The 18785-nt window shown below is 42.4% G+C and overlaps 2 protein-coding genes across 2 annotated transcripts; one reads left to right on the top strand and one right to left on the bottom strand.

Annotated features, from left to right (window-relative positions):
- Nucleotides 1-1094: 1094 nt before the first annotated feature.
- On the top strand, nt 1095-3438 carry bhlha15 (basic helix-loop-helix family, member a15). The gene is made up of 2 exons (XM_073489503.1): nt 1095-1265; nt 2153-3438. The coding sequence occupies exon 2, from the start codon at nt 2204-2206 to the stop codon at nt 2759-2761; it is 558 nt and encodes a 185-aa protein (XP_073345604.1). The 5' UTR covers nt 1095-1265; nt 2153-2203; the 3' UTR covers nt 2762-3438.
- A 1353-nt stretch (nt 3439-4791) lies between these two features.
- Nucleotides 4792-18314, bottom strand: tecpr1a (tectonin beta-propeller repeat containing 1a). The gene is made up of 24 exons (XM_073489502.1): nt 18216-18314; nt 16040-16279; nt 15150-15332; nt 14948-15070; nt 14738-14857; nt 14178-14352; nt 13999-14099; nt 13424-13525; nt 13132-13280; nt 12269-12876; nt 11842-11996; nt 11534-11689; nt 11124-11273; nt 10549-10706; nt 9801-10031; nt 9224-9320; nt 8946-9025; nt 8762-8818; nt 7316-7490; nt 6857-6992; nt 6418-6510; nt 6228-6334; nt 5726-5845; nt 4792-5433 (listed from the first exon to the last, which is right to left on the bottom strand). Exons 2-24 carry the CDS (start codon nt 16262-16264, stop codon nt 5284-5286), a joined length of 3651 nt encoding a protein of 1216 aa, XP_073345603.1. The 5' UTR covers nt 16265-16279; nt 18216-18314; the 3' UTR covers nt 4792-5283.
- Between the last annotated feature and the right edge of the window lie 471 nt (nt 18315-18785).

Raw genomic sequence — 18785 nt, 5'->3', positions numbered from 1 at the left:
GGGACAAATCACATAAACCAATCTTTATTATAATGTCTTTCAGTGGAGACTTTAACAATATGATGGTGCTTATATGATGATGTTTCTAGTATAGCTACATTTTTTTATATTTTTCTTGTTATGCTGATTATCTGCACAAAAGTAACTATGTACGGTCACAAAACATGTGATCAGTTTATAAATTATGATGCATTGTTACATGTTAAAGGTGCAGTACGTAAGAATTGGCCAGATTCATCCTGTAAAAAAAACATACTAAATACTACATTTTTTAAAAATGACTTGTTTCACTATCATGATTTGATCCATTCAGCCCAAAAAAGTTCCGAAAGTCTAGAAGTGCAGCAAAAACTAAATCATTTTATTCCTATTCAAGCTAGCCAGGGCCTAAACCGCTCTATGGGCCACGCAACACGATTTTTCATACCCAGGAAGTTGTACTTTTTTGGCTTCAAACGCCACTCAGCAGCTTTCATAGGACTGAACGTGGCTCCACCACCAACACTGTATCTTGGTCTTATTAAACGTCCATGGTTTACTCTGCTAGCACAGGAGCTTTAGCCCTGGATGGGTTGGAGCTAGCTGGTTAGCATGCTAACTTCTGCGACAAAATACAAAGATATCACATGGCAACTGTTACTTATTCACTTTGTGTTGATCATTCTAGCATTTTTTTTAACTTTAACTTTTTTAAACTAAAATTCTTACATATTGCACCTTTAAACAATCCAACATCATCCAGCCTAAAGCAGCTAACATTAGTTAACCCACTACATCACTACTACTGTACTTTAAAGCTACATTTTCAATGCAGGACTTTTACTATGGCTACTTTTACCAGCCTATCAAATAACAGGGTCGAAAAAAAAAACATTTTCTATTTGATACAACCCATTTTTGCTCAAACCCCATGTGGACTGTGCAGTGATCATTAAGTCTACATCATACAGTAGTTGTAGTGTTGTAACACTGCAGCAGCAGCAGCAGCAGCCTGTTGGGACATCTGGGCAGCGCGCAGAGCTGGAGGGAGTGTTCGGGCTCTTTGATTGGCTGAGCAGCGCTACGTGTACATCTGTCAGCTACAGGTAGCCCACATGTGACAGTGATCTGAACGTGTGTGTATGTGACGCTGCTGCCTCTGCTGCTGCTGCTGCTGCTGCTGGCTGCTCTTTACTTGACATGATGGTGCTGTGAATGACCGGCTGCGTGATGACGACCTCTCTGTGAAAACACTGAGGAGGAGGAAAGTTAGCTGAACTTCCAAGGTAAGTCTCTTTTTATATCATGTCCTCCTGTTTCATTCACTCTCATGGTGGCAGTGTGTGCATCAGTCACTGCACTACCGTTTTTTTCTTCTTCACTGTGTGCACTAATCTATGTAAAACAGCTCTATCTGAAACGTTTTAGCAGTTGTAGCACATTAGCATATTTGATCATTGGTTGAAAGTAAAGTGTGTAAATCACATTATATCTTAACATACTGACTTTCACACATGCAGTATTTTAAGCTAAACATCTTAATTAGAAGAGAAAGATCTTCAATGACTGTTTTTTATGCCTAAACAAACTAAATAAACAAACTCTCTTTGTTTTCTTAACTGAATAAACAAACTGACCTTAAAGGACAGCACAAGTTCATACTGTTTTACTTTGTTTATATGTGGCGGACCCTGCCACCTTTCTAGCTTCAAACAGTGTTATTTTTACACCTTATTTTCCTCTGAGAACAGCTTGTTAATCAGTTATGGAAAAAAGATATTTCTGAGTTTGTTTTAATACCTCATTAATGTTGTAAGTATTAAAATTCTTCTCCAAAACTACACCTTTAAATGCACTCCAAAGAGCCGTGGAGGTGAGTTATCTGAGTGCTGCTTGGCTGCTCTCCGTGTTTTTGTGAGTGTAACCTTGAAATGAGCATTATCGCAGGACCGTGGGGATAAGAGAGGCGTAGATTAACACACCAACATCATGGCGTTTTCACACTGCAACAGGCTGATTAGATACAACAGGATGCGAGGCTGTTTGAATTGGAGAGAGGTTTATCCAGTAAACGGGGATTACAGGCTCACTGGGAGACCACTGTAAAAAAGTACATGTTAAAAAAAGGTCTGATTTTCCTTCCTCTCTCTAACGTTCCCATCTTGTCTTCCAGGCCTGTTGAAACTCTAAGATCTCCACTGTTAGAGGTGAAGGAGGAAGCAGGATGAAGTCCAAAGGGAAGGCTGTGAAAGCATCCAGGAGGACCTGGTCTGACCCCGAGCCAGAACTTGAACCAGACACAGAACCAGGCTCCAGTGAGCAGGAGGGCTCAGAGGCCTCTGTCCGGATCGGTGGCTCCTGGAGGGGGTCACTCAGAGGTGGGGATGGCAAGCGTCAAGCAGGTGGAGGCAGGCGACGCAGGCAACACGGCTCCAGCAACAAGGAACGCAGCGTCCGGCGGCTTGAGAGCAACGAGCGAGAGCGTCAGCGCATGCACAAGCTCAACAACGCCTTCCAAGCGCTGCGCGAGGCCATCCCCCACGTCAAGACAGACAAGAAGCTGTCCAAGATCGAGACTCTGACCCTGGCAAAGAATTACATCAAATCCTTAACCACCATCATCCTGGACATGTCAGGGGCCTGCCTGCCTGCTGGCGGGGCCGCGTCAGAGGCCAGTGCCGCCAAGCTGCTCCAGTGCTACCAACAGACCCTGGAGGAGGACGGGGAGGATGATCTAGCCCAGTACCTCACCCATGTGCACAGCTTGAGCCAGCGCAGCTAACAGTGGCTGCAAGGTGGTTTGGAGACCAGGAGAGCCACCAGGAGGCTGTCTCCGAGGCGTGGGTAGACTTTGAGGGCCAAATCTCAACTGGAACTGGGTGCTGTTCCAGATCATAGACCTCTGACAATAAACCCACAGCACCATAGCAAGATAACTTCATCCAAATATGGCATTTGAGGACCAAGCAGGCACACAGACTGCAGACTGAAAACCAGATGTGTTGTATGAAGAGTGAAATTTGTTCTTGTGCTCAGAAAGGAAGGGCTAATCTTGCGCCATTCTGTCTCTTATTTTTTTTGTCTTCAATGGTTTCGAGCCCGAGCAGGAACTTCGTCATCCTCTCTCGTGTTATCTTGCGATCTTCTTGTGTTTTTCTTGTCTGTTGAGAAACCCGCTCAGCGTAGCCTCTAGTCGTAACTGTCACATCCAGGAGAGAAAAAGCAGGCAAGCAGCAGAGGGCTTAAATATTGAAATTATGAAGCTATAAAATGTGTTTGCTCAGATGAGAAGACAACTTGTTTTCTAACTGTCTGTGTAGCTGGAAGGCCCAGATGATGTTTAAAGTGTGTGTTGTTTGACTTTTTGTTTCTCGAGGCAGAACGTTGTAGTTAAGAGGAAGAAGAGGAGAGGCGCTATTTGAGGGGTTATTATCAATAAACACGTTTATTTATTGACAAGGACTGTTATTTTGACCATGCACAACATTTGAAAAAATGTACTCCACAATGCCACAGTAACGCAGTATGGTGTTAGTTATTCACAGATAGTACACACAGATCTCTCTCTCTATTTAGACAGCACATTATGACATGGCGTGACATCAGCGTGTGGTTAATGAATATGTCTTAATGGAAAAGTGAATTTTTAATTAATTGTTCTTTGTCAAATATACAAACACAACTCCACCTTAATATATCACCACTCTACTCACTGTATAATACTAATATCTTGTAGATGTATAACAAAAATATAGTTTTTTTTTTTTAAACCTGCTCAGTCACTCTATCATCAGTCAAAGGAAGTAGGCGGCGCACAAATGCAAACATTCTCCTGAGAAAGAGGAAGGTTCAGTTGTAGCATTTCAACCACAAGACTTTTACAAGGACTTGACTTTTCTCCTATTTACATTGCTAACCATTGCACGTACTTCAAGACAATGACATAAAAAACCAAACCATTCTTTTAGAGAAAAGAAACAATAAAACTTATAAAAACCACAGGTGAATGACGCCGGTGCAAGTTTTGTTGCAGCTGCTACAGACGATGGCTCCAAAAAACACTCGAGCTGTGTTGAAGGGTAAAACCATCGATTTCATAAATTCCCTAAGAGACCAAAAAGTCAATATTTGCTTTTCACGAGATGTTCAGCGTCTCAGTTGGATAACTAAAACAGACTTGAAAGTCTTGAAAGTTTGTTTTGGAGTGCTTGTCACAGCCTATCACACTCAGTCTGCTTCCCACCCATCCAAGCTCAGCTTCATACACGTTTCAACACATTAATCTAAATTTAAAAATTTCTGGCTCTAAACATGAAGAAGTCATTAAGTCCTGTCAGAAACCTACATAATTAGAGACCAACAGATGTGGCATACATGTTTTTCTGAGGTCTGTGGTTGAACTTCTACAGCAGCATCAGACAATAGAAGGGGCCATCCAAGCCTGGATTAAATGTGCAATATGTAAGTATTTTGGTTAAAAAATTATCAACAAAATTGGAGGAAATAACAGTTTGGACATTATGAAGTCTATATATTGTTTTGCAGAGATATTTACTGGAGTTAGCATGTTAGTCATATAGCTACGGCCCAAAGCTCCTGTACTAGTGGTGTAAACACTAACCCTGGTCCCCGAGCTCCTAGTGGTTACGCTGGTGATATGCTGCCCCCTATTGGTTTGAGCATGAATTCAACAGGTGGCAAATTCTTACATATTGCACCTTTAAACATTGTCTCTATACACTTATCAATCTTGCTTCTGGTTTCCAGAGTAATCAGGCCGTACTCTGTTGGAACATGCGTTTAAGTGTTGGCTAAGATGTAACGTAATTTTTTATTTTGTTCACACTACCAGCCCAGGAGTTGACATTTTATCAGCAAATCAGTTGTGCACACATTTTTCCCTTCTTAAAAATAAACATAAAATATATTTTAAAAAACATCCCTTCCATCTTCACAGTATATATGAAAATCAATACACAAAAACCGACAGAAACATCACATCCTGATGAATGAATTAAAAAAAAAGCATTAAGACCGTCAAGTTGAGTGTTAGTGACCTAAAACAAACACAAGCAAAAAAATTAAAGAGAAATGCCAGTACAGAGGAGATTAAAGCTTATTAAATGAACATGAGACCAGAAGACTGAATATTCAGACAGATTCAGAGACAGATTCAGCTCAGTGTCAAAAAGTCACAACTTCATCTTTGAATTGACTTTGGAGCTGAATTATCTACAAAGGTTTACTACAAAGGGAACATGGTTTGGATGTCCGTGTACAGACTGTAAGCACCGATGTGTGTTTCTAGCTGCCCCCAGCACTGCTGTCGACCTCCATGTTCCTGACAGGGAGGGGGCTCCGAGGGGCCGGGGCGGACGTGTCTGTTAAAGAGGGAAGACAAACGCGAGGCGGCTCCATGGAGTTCCCTCTCACTGTGATGTGGTCCCAGCCACCCTAAAAGACAGGAAGAGAGAGGAAGGGAGAAATCAGGCAAGTCAACTATACTTTTCAACCTTGAGACCCCCCCCCCCCCCCCAAGTCTCATGGGAAAATCTGGATGGTTGGCAAGTACAAGGTCAACTTATTCACTATCTGGCTTTAAGCACAAAAATGAATCATAATGCAACATAATCCACTGTTAACACTTTTGCAATCAAAAAACAAGCCAATTAATCTCATCTTATTAAGACTTTTTGCAGATACCTTGACAACACTGTCGTACAGATTAGTTTCTTTGGTGTCTTACCCCAATGCCGTAGTCCCAAGACATTCCTTTAGGCTCCACAGGTTGGACTCCAAGTCGATGACACACTGTTCCACAGCTCAGACTGTGGCTGCCCTGCACCTTGTCCGCTATGATCCACACCTACACAACAGCAAAACAACAGAAATCATCAACCAAACAACATGCAAGGATTGTTCATAAATTGTATTGTATTTCTATGTATTCTGAATCATTCATTAAAGCTACACATTTTCTTACTTTGTCAGAAGCTCCGAATCACAAAAATGGACCAATTCATGTCAATTCTGAATATCAATACCCAGAAATGATGTACAAGGTTCAAATGCTTTACCAACTCAGTGGAGTTGATAAAAGTGGCTTCACAAAAACAAAAAAATCAAAGCTGCACATAGAGCACATAGAGTAGGCTGTCACATCCACATCTGTCATTTACTTTAATGTAGACAGTAACAAAAGCTAAGGGCTAAAGGTTAAAGTGCAGTACTGACACCCCGGTACTGACCTGGTCCAGAGGCCCTACGGAGACCTTGCGTACGTTATTAGAAATGTGTTCCCAGGAGGAGCCCTGAGGGTAGCTGGGGGTCACACCCTGCCGGTACCACAGGTTACCTGAGCAGGAAATAGTCCCATTAGAAACATGATCAAAATTAGTCCACCAAGAAGCTGGTATATCAGGTATTAAACCACTTCACCATTTTCATCTACTGTGAGGACAGATGTCCTTCCAACAGACACCTGCTTCAGCTTCTGTTTGGATGGAGAGGGGATGTGGTACCAACAGTCTCCTGCAGAGGGAGACAACACATAATCTGTATTTGCAGCATCAGAGGCTGACATGTTTAGTTTCTTTAACTCTGTGGGAGTGGAGTAGGGGTTTCTGGCACAACCTCCCCTACTGCCAAGGTGCATGAAGGGAGAAGGGAGAAAGTCTGAAGAGGTCAAAAAGCTCCAGCAACTCTTGTAGTATAAAAAACAGCTTTATTATTAGAACGAAGTGTATGGCTTGTGGCCTTCATCAGGGTCATCCCCATCTCTGCTAATTTTCAAGTACATTTTAATGTTTTTGATTAAAATCTGTCAGTGGCCTGAATGATGATCAAACTGAAGAACGACTCAGTTCCTCCTACCGACCTGCTGGGCTCTGTGGAGAGACAGATCCCCTGTAAAAGGCAGAACCATCCCGGGCGATGGCCCAAACCTGGCTGGCAGCCCCGATGGAGATGGACTTGAAAGGCTGGTCAGTTCCCACATGGAGCCACGAGGATCCCTGAGAGACCAATAAGACAGGATTCGAACAATTACCTCCCAAGTACTTTTAAAATTGTTTTTGTTGCAGTTACACTGGAAGTATCTTTGCATACTTATCAATAAGATTTACTCCTGGACTCTTGTATCAAAAATGTGAATGGTAACGGTGAAAAGCCTCCACTAAGACTTAAGATAAGGAAAGGACTTCACACACTGCCTGAAGCACATGTGCACAGTTGCAGTGAGAAAAAGAAAATGGTTCTGAATGTTTATGGGCGGCTCACTAAGTGGTGTTTAACCTGTTCATGGGGTATCTGCACGTGAACACTAAATGTGACTCACAGCAGGCGTCAGTGCGGTGACTCCCAGTCGGCAGAGGACATCTCCCTTGTTGCTGATGGCCCACAGATGAACCTCATCCACGTTGCTCTGAGCTGCACACGGCAGGATGGTCACATCACTCAGTGCTACCGGCGGAATTTCCTGCCAGGGTCCTGTGGTTGTCAGTTTACACTTCCTGTGCAGGAAAACAAACACAAATATATATATATAATATATATATAATGTATACATGCATTGTTACTGCTGTTATTTTGTTCTACACCACACTCCACAATGTTTCCAAACAGTGATCACTGTTGAGATTATCAGTGAATATGGTCAGACTACCAGTGATATTGGTGTTTGATTTGTGCGGGTTTTAAACGGGCAATGTACAAGAGACCTCTTCGTGATGATCATAAGATTTAGCGCTGCACAATATAGTCAAAAAATAATTTTGATAAGAGTCACAAATACTTGGAATGATCATTTTTGCATCACAATTATCATTTCCACTGAAAAAACTGTTAAAATCACGATGGTGTGACATTCGTTGGAGTCTGTACCAAACAAACATGTTTTCTTACATCTGGATTTGAAGGCCAGGATATCCCTGCAGCACTACAGTACTTCGTTATGATGTTCTTTTGTCACACATTTTACAAAAAATTGCAGTTCCTTTTAATTTGGATGCACTGACCCATACTAATTTTTAATGATATTTCGATTAAATGTACAGCCCTAATAAGAATAGTATTAAAATTAAGTCTTAAAATCTTTTAAAAAAGCAGCATTTTATGAGTGTTATTAGTGTTTGATAGAAGAAATTAAATTTTATTGTCAAATCAAAAGCCATATGTTCCCGCTTCATCCGTTTTTTAACAGTCCGAATCTTTGACAAAATCTTTTGACTCTAAAACTTAATTTTATTTTATATTCAATCATGTTTATGTATACATCTTCATTATGAAAGTGTAATTTCTTATTACATAAATACCCTGCATGCTCTCATCTAAAATCATTATTCAGTTTAAACCAGCTTTGAAGAACCAAAAAAATCCAGACTCATGCATTCTCATCTGGATAACTCAGAGTCCAAATCTGCAGCTATAATTAACTAGCCAGCCTGCCAGAAAACACACTTTTGTTTACAGGCCAACATGACAAGTACACATGTTCCAGGACTACGGTCACCTGTATGGGAATAGAAAACACTACCTGTACATTATGATACAATCTTATACAACACTAATATTATCCACAGTTTGTAAAGCTAAAAAGAAATATCACTGATTGTTATTGTGCTCCTTGTCTAACACTCTGCTCTTTCTCCTCTGCTAAGTCTGTGTTGGCTTTCTACACAAAAACACAAACCAAAACGGAAAATGTCAAGTGCACTCTGGGACCACTGTGAACCTCCTGAACAAATACATTGGAGGGACTAAATAAGCCTGCTTTTTATAGTACCTGGCCCATCGCCTGCGACGCACAAAGTCCGTCTTCCCTTTTCTGCCATGATATGACCTGCATGGAGACATAGAGAAGAGGAAGGAAGAACGATAAAGAAACCCCAATAAATGGAGATCATAAATATGACGACAGAGTGGTTTAAACCAAGTGACAATGGTGACAACTGATGAATAAAACCTACACTGGAAAATCAGCTGCATATTGCCAGCCTTCCTTGTCTGTCCCACAGGAGACGCTGTAGTCGATAGTCCAGTCAGACACCTGAAAACAGCAAATATGGAAGTGAAACACTGTTAACACATCTGTCTTTTTGTCTATACACCTTGTCAGTGATAATTCAAGATCAAATATTTATAGTTTCCTCAGTAATGGCCAGAATGAAAGGAGGAGGGTTAATCTGTGCACCGCATGACTGGTTTCACATCACCACAGGGCATTTCCCTATGCAGCTGTACTTACCCACGTCCACTGGGTGGAGGGAGGTTTCATATTTGTTTTTGTGCACTCGTGTAGTCCTGATGCATCACTCCACATGTAGCGGTCTGTAGGTAGCCCTCTGAAATCAACCAAATGCACTTTAAATTAGTCATTGACACTTCAAATAAACATCTGTACTTCAGCTGCAGTAGTAATGTTTGCCTTATATTTGTCTATCACAGTGGTAAAGATTAAGATGTTTAGAGAGACACAATTGCAGTGACAGGTGGCATCTTTACAGTATTTGTCACATTTTGTTTTCATGAGATGTTAGTGAAAAGTAGCACAAAGACAAATTTTAAGTCTGCAACTTTATCACAGTTGTTAAATTTGAAATTTGTATTTATTTAGACACAATGTTGACAGTGACACTTAACATATCATACAGTCAGACATATTAGCCTGAAAAGTTCTTTGTTTGAGACAATGCAATTATGCAACAGAAAAAAAAAGGAAATCAAATATTTTAGCACTTTGAGAAAATCTAAGCACATGTATTTCATAGTTTCCAGCTCTAGAAGTACTTGAATCCCAGTGTTGTCTGGAGCGAGAACTCTACCTGTTGGTGAAGCCTTCAAGAGGGTTCCACCGCTGGTTCTCGTAGATGTAGACACTTTTGACATCCGTCTGTGTGTAAATGTTATCTGTGCTGCTGGCCAGTCCCTGGAAGAAACCTCCTCCATAACCCCCAGTGTAGACCCAGGCAGTGTGGTCATAGCCAATCCCCCACACTATGCCAACACTGTTACACTCCACCATCCGTAGGTGACCTCCAACCTGCCGCCAGAACCTGGAAAAAGATTTCAATTTTGTATTATACGTATATGTTTTTTTCCCTTTCCTTTAGTGTGTTATGTAGCTTTTTGTACAGGAAAGACTTATTCAAAATTAAAGGGGAATTTAATATAAAAATATTGATGATGCCATACAGTGAGATGCATTGAAAATCATTGTGTATTTTAATCGTTGACAGCTTAATTGTAATCAAATCGTGAGGCCAGTGAAGATTCACGCCTCTACCGCCCACCTCACTGTCTGCCGGTGCTCTATGAAGTTTTGAAAGGTACAAAGAACACAGCTTTCACTGGATATTTTTAACGACAGACGACAGAGTTTCACCATTTCTAAGTGTGAAACCACCAGATATATTTAATTAGGCGAGGGCCAACACAAAGCAAAGAGCTAAGCACAGGAACTGCTCTGCTGTTGTCTGCAAGAATTTACACAAGAGTATTTATCTACTTCCAATGATTTACATCCTGATCCATCAGAACTTTTGCTTGACATGAGTGAAATGTTTTTCTTACATCTGGTCACAGGGTGTGGGGTAAGGCATGGCCTCCAGATCAGGGGAGGGCTCACTAACAAAGATGTCCCCTTTACAGGTGATTGACCAGATGGCCTGTTTGGAGGGAGGACCCTGGATCCCCCTGGAGTGGCAGCACGAAACGCTCAACAACGCCAGCTAGAGACAGGGATGGAGATGGAGGTCGACAAATTGTGTCGGGAAGGGAGGGAGAAACCAGAAGTGATTCGAAAAGACAGAAAGAAAGCAATAAAAAGGAAATCACAGAAATCTGTGTGTACATCATGTGGGAATCTACAGTAGAACACCTCGAAGACTGATGTAGTGTTTCTTCAGTTTATTAAGAGGCACTGACTTATCACATTTCATGCCTCACTACTGTCTGGTGAAGGTCCTTGACTGAAACAATGTACAAATTTTGGTGCAAGTTGAGACTGCAACAATTCATTTAGTATAATACACATCTTTGCACATGACAGCAAGAGCTGGGCTTCAGTTTTCATGTCAGATGAGACAAAATGCACAATGGTAATAATACGATTTTTTTTGAAAATGCTGCGATGTATCCATACATACCCAGTCATGCATCTCTAGCTCTGTGGCTGCTGCCAATCTGATTGGAAACCTCTGTTTGGTCCGCTCAGGAGTGTAGATGGCAAAAGTGTGTTTGGATTCATTTAGCACAGGAACCAGGATGGTGAGCTCGTTGACGAAGGCATGCAGGTACTGGAGAGAGTGACATCAGAGAGGGAGGGAGAGATAGAAGTAGATAGAAAGTAAAAGAGAAAGCAAATAGAGGAAGAAAGACGATGAGAAAAGCAGTAGTGAGTGCAAGAGAGGAACAGCAGTACTGAATCATTTGAATGACTCAATCCATCACCAGAGCTTTCTATTTCGTTAACAAGCATTATCTGACCTTGACGCTGAATTATTTGGCTCAAGAAGAAATATGAAAATTCTCCCCAACTCACTCACTTCTTACTCACCTTCTTCTCCTCATAAAAGTTGTAATAGATGAAAAGAATGCCGTCCTTGTTGCCGTCTGATCCTGAGAACTGCTCCAGGGCAAAATGAACATCTATCCACTTGTATGGCTTCCAGTCCCTCCACCACTGCATGGTTCCCTTCTTCACCCACACAGACTGCATTGAGGGAGTTTTCAGGCAGAGGAATGATTAATTAATGATAAATAGAATAAAATAGAGAGGTAAGACCACACACAAAGACAGAAGAAGAGATAAATCAAAAAGAACAAATACATAGTACAGTCACAGCTGTTTCTGTACTGCATTACCTGCTCTATAGCTTGTTCATAATGTTTGAAATTATCCATCTCTCTTTTGGTCCTCTCGCTGAGTTGTTCAAAGATTTGTCGCCGCCAGGCAGCTGTCTGAGCTGGGGTGACAGACGGACTCATGGATTGGACAGACTGGACTGACTGGACCAACACTGGGAAGGACAAACGAGAAAAATTGATAACTGGGAGAAGAAAAGCAAACAAACTGAGTTTTGACATCAAAATTTGCTGCAGGACTGGAATTAAAATGTAATCATGCTATCCTCGACTTTGGAGCTGTCACATGAAGAGTCACTTTTATTGTTTGTTCGGGGACTCAGGTGTTACTGACTAATTATGTTACACCACTTCATACATGGGTTGTAGTTGTAGCAGTCGTATACCTCCAGAACAGCCTAAATTCAATCTGTCTCATTTAACTCACATGAAGTGTTCATCGAGTTGAACCAGTTGAGGTGGGAATGACTGTCCACGGAGCAGCCTCCTCCACTGACCCACGCCCACAGAGGATGCTCATCTGTCCCATACGGGTCCTCCATGGCCAGAGTGTATGTGGCCACTGATGACAAGCTGCTGGTGTCAGCTGCCTCTAGTGCTACTCCAGTCTGAGCCTGCTGGCCCTGCGCCTCCTCCAGATCCACGTTACTCCACTGGGCGTCAAGAGGACGTCCAGACTGGCTGGGGGATATAGCTACATCAGCACAAGGGGCTATGACCTCTCCTTCACCGGGGAGGGTCTCCTCCTCCTCCAGAACAGCTGGACCAGCAGATCCGCCCTCCCTTAAGCTCTTGGCTGGTTCTCGGTCAGAGATGAGTTCAGAGATGAAGCTGTCGCTGGTGACCTTGGGGATTCGGGGTTTGGGGGTCTCCATAGGTTGGTCAGGGTGGTCTGTGGGGGCATCAACAACAGACTCAGGGGAGGTGGAGGTTACGAGGCAGCTGGCTCCATCTGTGGATACTTTCTCCGTGTCTGATTCCACGTCGCTCACCACTGACTGAGCACGTACCTCACCAGAGAAGAAGCATCCAGCACTGTGACATGGAGGAAGAGAATGAGGAACTGAGTTACTTCATTATCATTATTATTATTATACTTTATTATTTACACACTTTACATCACATATATGTTGACATGACAGCCTGCACTGGAAGCTGGAATTTATTATAGCTGCTTCCTCCATCTTCAGGTGGTTATGGATGGCGCCACTAATGTCATCGGCCCTCTCCCTAACATGTTGACTATCACCATGTGTGTCTAAGTGTGTGTGTTCACTGAGGCCTCTCCACCTCTGCAGGCTGTTTGCGCTGGCACTGGAGTGTGATCGGTCTCCATCTCGTGGGACGCTGATGGCCTTCCAGGTTTTCCCACTCAGTTCACTGGAGGTCACTCCTTGTCGGAAGTACACGGCCCGATCCTCACAGCAGATTGCAAACACCTACACACAACAGTAACAGCAGTAGGTTGACTTAAATACGTCCACATCCCATGACTTGACACTAAAAGTCAACCAGCTGAGAGGATGGTACTTGATGCGTAACAGTTTGATACAGGATGTGATGTCATGTGGCTGTATTTCACCTGGTCATTGAGTCCTACGTTGATTGTGATCATTTCTCCCACCATGCTGATCCAGCCCAAGCCACAAGGGTTGTGGGAGTCAATGCCACGTCTGAACCACACCTGGCAGAGCACGAGAGTGGGAGGAAAAGGGCTCTTTAGCATAACAGAAATATGATTAAACACTATTGTTAATACTAGTACAGCCTTAGTTTACCAGAGCAGCCAGTTCCTCTTTATCTGTTTTGTATTTTTAGCTGTACCATATGTTTGTTTACTGCAGGGCTATAGTAACATATTTTAGGGAAATTCTACTTTGTCCATAACTTGTGTGATGGTTTTAGTAGTGAAGCCAGAGAAAATTCTTACATTTAAACTTTTATTTCTTAGGCTTTAAATGGGACATATTATGCTATTTGGGTTTTCTCCTTTCCTTAAAAGTGTTGTAGAATGTTGTAGAATCTAAAACAGTTTAGAGAGATGTGTGTTAATGGTAATGGTAAAGTATGTAATTAAGATAACCATTTTATTAAATGATAGCTGGGAGAGGTTTCACTTTTGTGTCTTTTGTAATGTTCATTACGGAATTTTCTTACTTTGTTGTCCTTGGTCAAAGCCCAAACAGTGTTGATCCCCACGGCCACATGTATGGCTCCTCCATCGGGACTTGGAGAATCCATCTCCACCCAGGAGGTACCTGACATGCAGACAATATTATCCTTAATAGAGACGATCACACAAACCAAACCCTCCTCCCACTAGTGAGCCGTGATACCTTTGGGGCAGTCTCGGGTGATGCCCTGCCTGACAGCAAGCTGCCCCTCCCACAGCACCGCCCAGACCAGATCCCTTGGGCCACAACTGATCTGGAGCACCTCCCCAGGTACAGACTGCTCCTCCCACATGGAGCCCTCAGGATTGTGGTGATAGATTCCCTCTCTGAACCACACCTGGACGGAGAGAAGAGTGACAGCAGGACAGTAAGTGATCCGGGTCAAGCAATGAAAATACAAATGTTTATCGGATGTGACAAGACGAAGTGTGGGATCTTGCCATGGGCAGCGACAAGGTCAAAAGTAACATACACACAAACTCTTCCTTCGTATTTGAAGAAAATATATTTAATTTAAAAAAAATATATATTAGAAAAGCCAAATGAATTACAGTAGATACAGTTGATTAAAAAGATGAAAAAAATGTGTTGCAGTATGTATGAAGAGGACAGTAAAATACTGTGTTCCCACTCTGTCACTGACTTAATATGTGCGTATCATAAGCGGATTAAGACTTAAAGTACACTGCCATGGTAACCTTTGTGTGTGGGTGTGTGTGTACCTTGCCCAGTAGGGAGACAGCCCATAATGACAGCCGCCCTCTGGGCTCCTCACTGATATCCCAGCCTCCACAGCTAATGTCGCTGAAGGGATCTGGCGTCTCCATCTGCGGTGAGGGGATCTGTCAGCACACACAGGAAGTGAGACACAGGTGAACAAACTGAAAGCTTTACACATGCCGCACACACACACACACACACAATACACCCACCTTAGCCCAGGTGTCCATGTCTTTGTACCTCCTGTAGCGGAGCCATCGCCTGCGACGGACACAGGAGGTCATCTTTTTGTTTTTGGTGTAGAAGGCGGGGAAGTCAATGGCGTAGGTCCATCCCTGCAGACACATACACCGCAGTCATTACAACTAGGTAGGGATTAAAAGAAGACAGAAATGATCCTTACTAGACACTGACCTCTTTCTCTGTGGGCTCTCCCTCAAAGTTTTCATCCACGTACCAGTCACCCTCCCACTCCCAGCTGCTGGAGGGGAGCTCGAAGCTGTCGAAAGGTTGGTGCTTCAGACCCGTGATATCACTCCATTGCCAGCGGTCGCTTGGCAATAAATGGTCCGAGAAACCACCGATTGGATTCCATCGCTGATAGAAAGACAGATGAATGGAGATGGCATGTTAGAGCACACACAGGGACAAAACAAACAAAGTAAAAGTAACCCTTGTAATTCAATATAAATGCCTCCCCTCCTAATTTCATTGTGTCTGAAAGATTTACTGCCAAAAGTGAACTTTAGGTGACCTTGACCCAAGAGAGGAAGTCACAAGAACAACCACAACAGTAGTAAACTCAAACACATAAGCTGACACCGCTGTGTAAGAACAACCTGGTGGTACAAAAAGCTCCCCATCAGTCACAGGAAACTTGAATCTACTCTGTATTTTTTTTCCTGCCATTTAAGTTCCACGTACAGTTTTACTTTCACTGCCTCTGGTAATTTGCTGAAAAACTGTCTCAATGTGCTTGTAAAGGCACACAGCTGAAAGCGTGCTGAGGTTAGCAACAGAGGAAGTGCAACACCACTCTACGTGGATGTGGCACATAGAGCAAGTCACAAAGTCACGTAGATCAAGTCCAGCGGAACAAAAACATTTTCGATTTTACTTCAGTTTGTGCAAGAAATGAAGACACAGAGACATAAGGGTGTTTTTAACTTGCATACTGAGAAGAAACACCAAAGCTTCTCTTCTGTGTGTTTTTAACCTTGACTTGAAAAATCATCATCTTTCAAAAACATTTTTTTCCATGAAGCAAACTAAACAATGACCCCTGATTGGTGGAAGACACCCACTTGATTCTCGTAGGTAGTCTCTTGGTAGCGGATGGGCAGGTCAGAAGCGTGCAGGTTCAGGTAGACGTTGTTGTCGCAGGCGATGCCCCAGCAGCACTGCTGAGCTGCCGTCACCCGCTTGAACTCCATCTGGGCGTCATGGCACTGCTCCCACTGCTGCCCCGCCGTCGACAGGCTGAAGACCCGCCCGTACACATCCACCACCCACAGCCTGGAGGCAGGCATGGTTGCAGCAGAAACCTGGGCATCAGGAGGAGGAGAATGAAGACAATGTAGCTTCAAAGTTACATAATGTTTGACTAAACACCTGACAATATCAGGTGTTTAATCTGTATCTGTTTGTTCCAGTGTGTCTTAGGTGAAATTATTTACGAATACGATTAGGGCTATTTTCAACGTAATCTGTCAATTCTTTTCTCAATTAAATTTTAAGTTGTTGTAGTCAAAAGCATGTCAGAAAATGGTAAAAAAATATCAAAGTGTTCCCCAAAGTCTGCGATGATGTCCATGAATGTCTTGTTTTGTCCACAAGACAAAGATCTTTGGATTACTGTCAGGAGTACACAAACCAGAAAATATTCACATTTAAGAAGCTGGAATCAGACCATTTGACTTTTTTTCTAACAAAATTACTCAAATCAATTGTTCAATTAGCTAAATAATTGGAGATTTTAGTCAATAGTTGACAAATTATTGATTGATAATCGCTGCGACACCATCATTTACAGCTGCATCACTGCAGTGTGACAGGTGAATCATTTTATACACATTTCAAATTGTCAAATCTTTGAAAGTCTTGAATCTTAAAATTAGGTTCAGAGGGTTTACAAATGCTTGTCAGCACATTGGTGTTTGCAACAATGGACCCAATAGTGGGTCAGCAGGGTTGGAAAGGTTAAGGAGGACAGAGGCTGACACAGACCACAAAACAGATTTACTAGGCCAGATAAATTAATAGAAGAATCAGACAGAGAATCGAGTGGAAGCATTAGATTTGATTCTGTGATTAAATAACACGCATAGAAACATACATTTGCAGCATGTTACACAAATAATGACAGTGCTAAAATGAGAAAGTACACATCAAAACTAATAACTTCCTCTTCACGGTACAGCCGACAATCTGACTTGAGATAGCAGGAAATGCACAGATGACACTGATGACTAGAGCCCGACTGATACTTGATTTCTGGGACTGATGCCGATACCAATATTAGGGACTAGAAAGTCCAATATCAATATATCTGCTGATAACACTGACTTTTTGCAACAATCCCTCGGATGTGGTCATTAAACACTTGTGTATTTATGTAAGGAGGGTTGGATATTTTACAGTTTGACAATAAACCTCATTATCTAAAATGACGTCAGTGCACTAAAACAGAAAATTCACTGGGAATCTAATATTTTTTATTAGATTATCTACAGCACAATGTGGGTACTGTTTTTGAAAGGCTGCTCATGTAACTTCTAATTCAATATTAAAAAATCCCACTGTGCTCATGAATCAGGGTCATGTGTCCAGGTGGCTCTGATCCACGCTCACTCTGTTGTTCGTTTGTTTACACCGAATTTGCCTTGTCTCGGTCACTGACCCGGACTCTACATCCACATCATCACAACATTTAAGCCCATTTAAGACATTTAATACAGTGCACAATGAAGCTGCTGCTGAAGGCTTACAGTACAGTGGTCTCCATTTCACAACACTGCGTAACCAGCAGGGATGCTGCTGCTAAAAGGCGTATCCTCTGTCACCTACAGTCAGCTCGTATCTATAATAATAATAATAATAATAATAATAATAATAATAATAATAATAAACATACAGTACACCTTGGGGTATCTATATAACGATTCGTCGAGTAAAATACACAGTAATATGTGTGTTTATGACGTTTGTTACTGTATAACAAGGTAGGTTTGTATCAGTTAAACCAAGGTATCAGCACTGTACTAACGCAGCGAGCTTCAGCGGCTAATTAGGAGCTAATACACAGCAGGTGTGACTGACAGGACAGTGTAATGTCAGCTAAACGCTACGAACAAGCGGACCCTGTACAGTAAAACCAGCTTTAGGCTTAAACGACAACACTTAGCTCGTTTTTTTTGGTGCGGGTTTACAGGCTTAGCTCTCTGGAAATAGCAAACAGAAGCGGAGCTCAAACACACAAACCTCGAGCTTCCTCTCATAAAACCGGGACGCGGCGCAGCTGGGTTGTCGCCGCTGTTCATTCAGCAGCTGGAGACGAGCGAACAGCTGAGCTGGATCATAATGTGTTCACATCAGAACACATCTGAACGTCTCCTGTCGCTACGTGAAACAGGAAGTGCTGCCCGCTTCTTCGCTCCTATTGGCTGATTTCAGCGGCGGGCTGGTGTTTGTGGCTGTGAGCAGCAGGGGGCGCTGCTGGCTGATAGTTCAGAGCCGAGACTGAGCAGAGGGAGGCAAGTAGACCCACAAACACCCATGAAGAAGAAGAAGAAGAGACCTGTCTCATTCTTCTGCTCTTCTACATTTCAGAGGGAAATATTGCACTTTTTTTTACATCACATACAAAACATGGCTTACACAATATGATGCATTATTATGTATTTAAAGCCCTGCACATCCTCACAGGTGTTTTCAGTTACCTGGCTGACTAGAAATGCTTATAATATGAACATTAAGTTGCAACTTATCCTGAAACAAAACTTAACACAATAGAGGTCTTTACTTGGAAAGTCTTGCATATTTACTCTGTGG

Source organism: Pagrus major, chromosome 20, assembly GCF_040436345.1.
Source record: "Pagrus major chromosome 20, Pma_NU_1.0".
NCBI classification, from domain to species: Eukaryota; Metazoa; Chordata; class Actinopteri; order Spariformes; family Sparidae; genus Pagrus; species Pagrus major.
The sequence above is the reverse complement of the archived record's forward strand: the minus strand, read 5'-3'. Positions and strand labels throughout refer to the sequence as shown.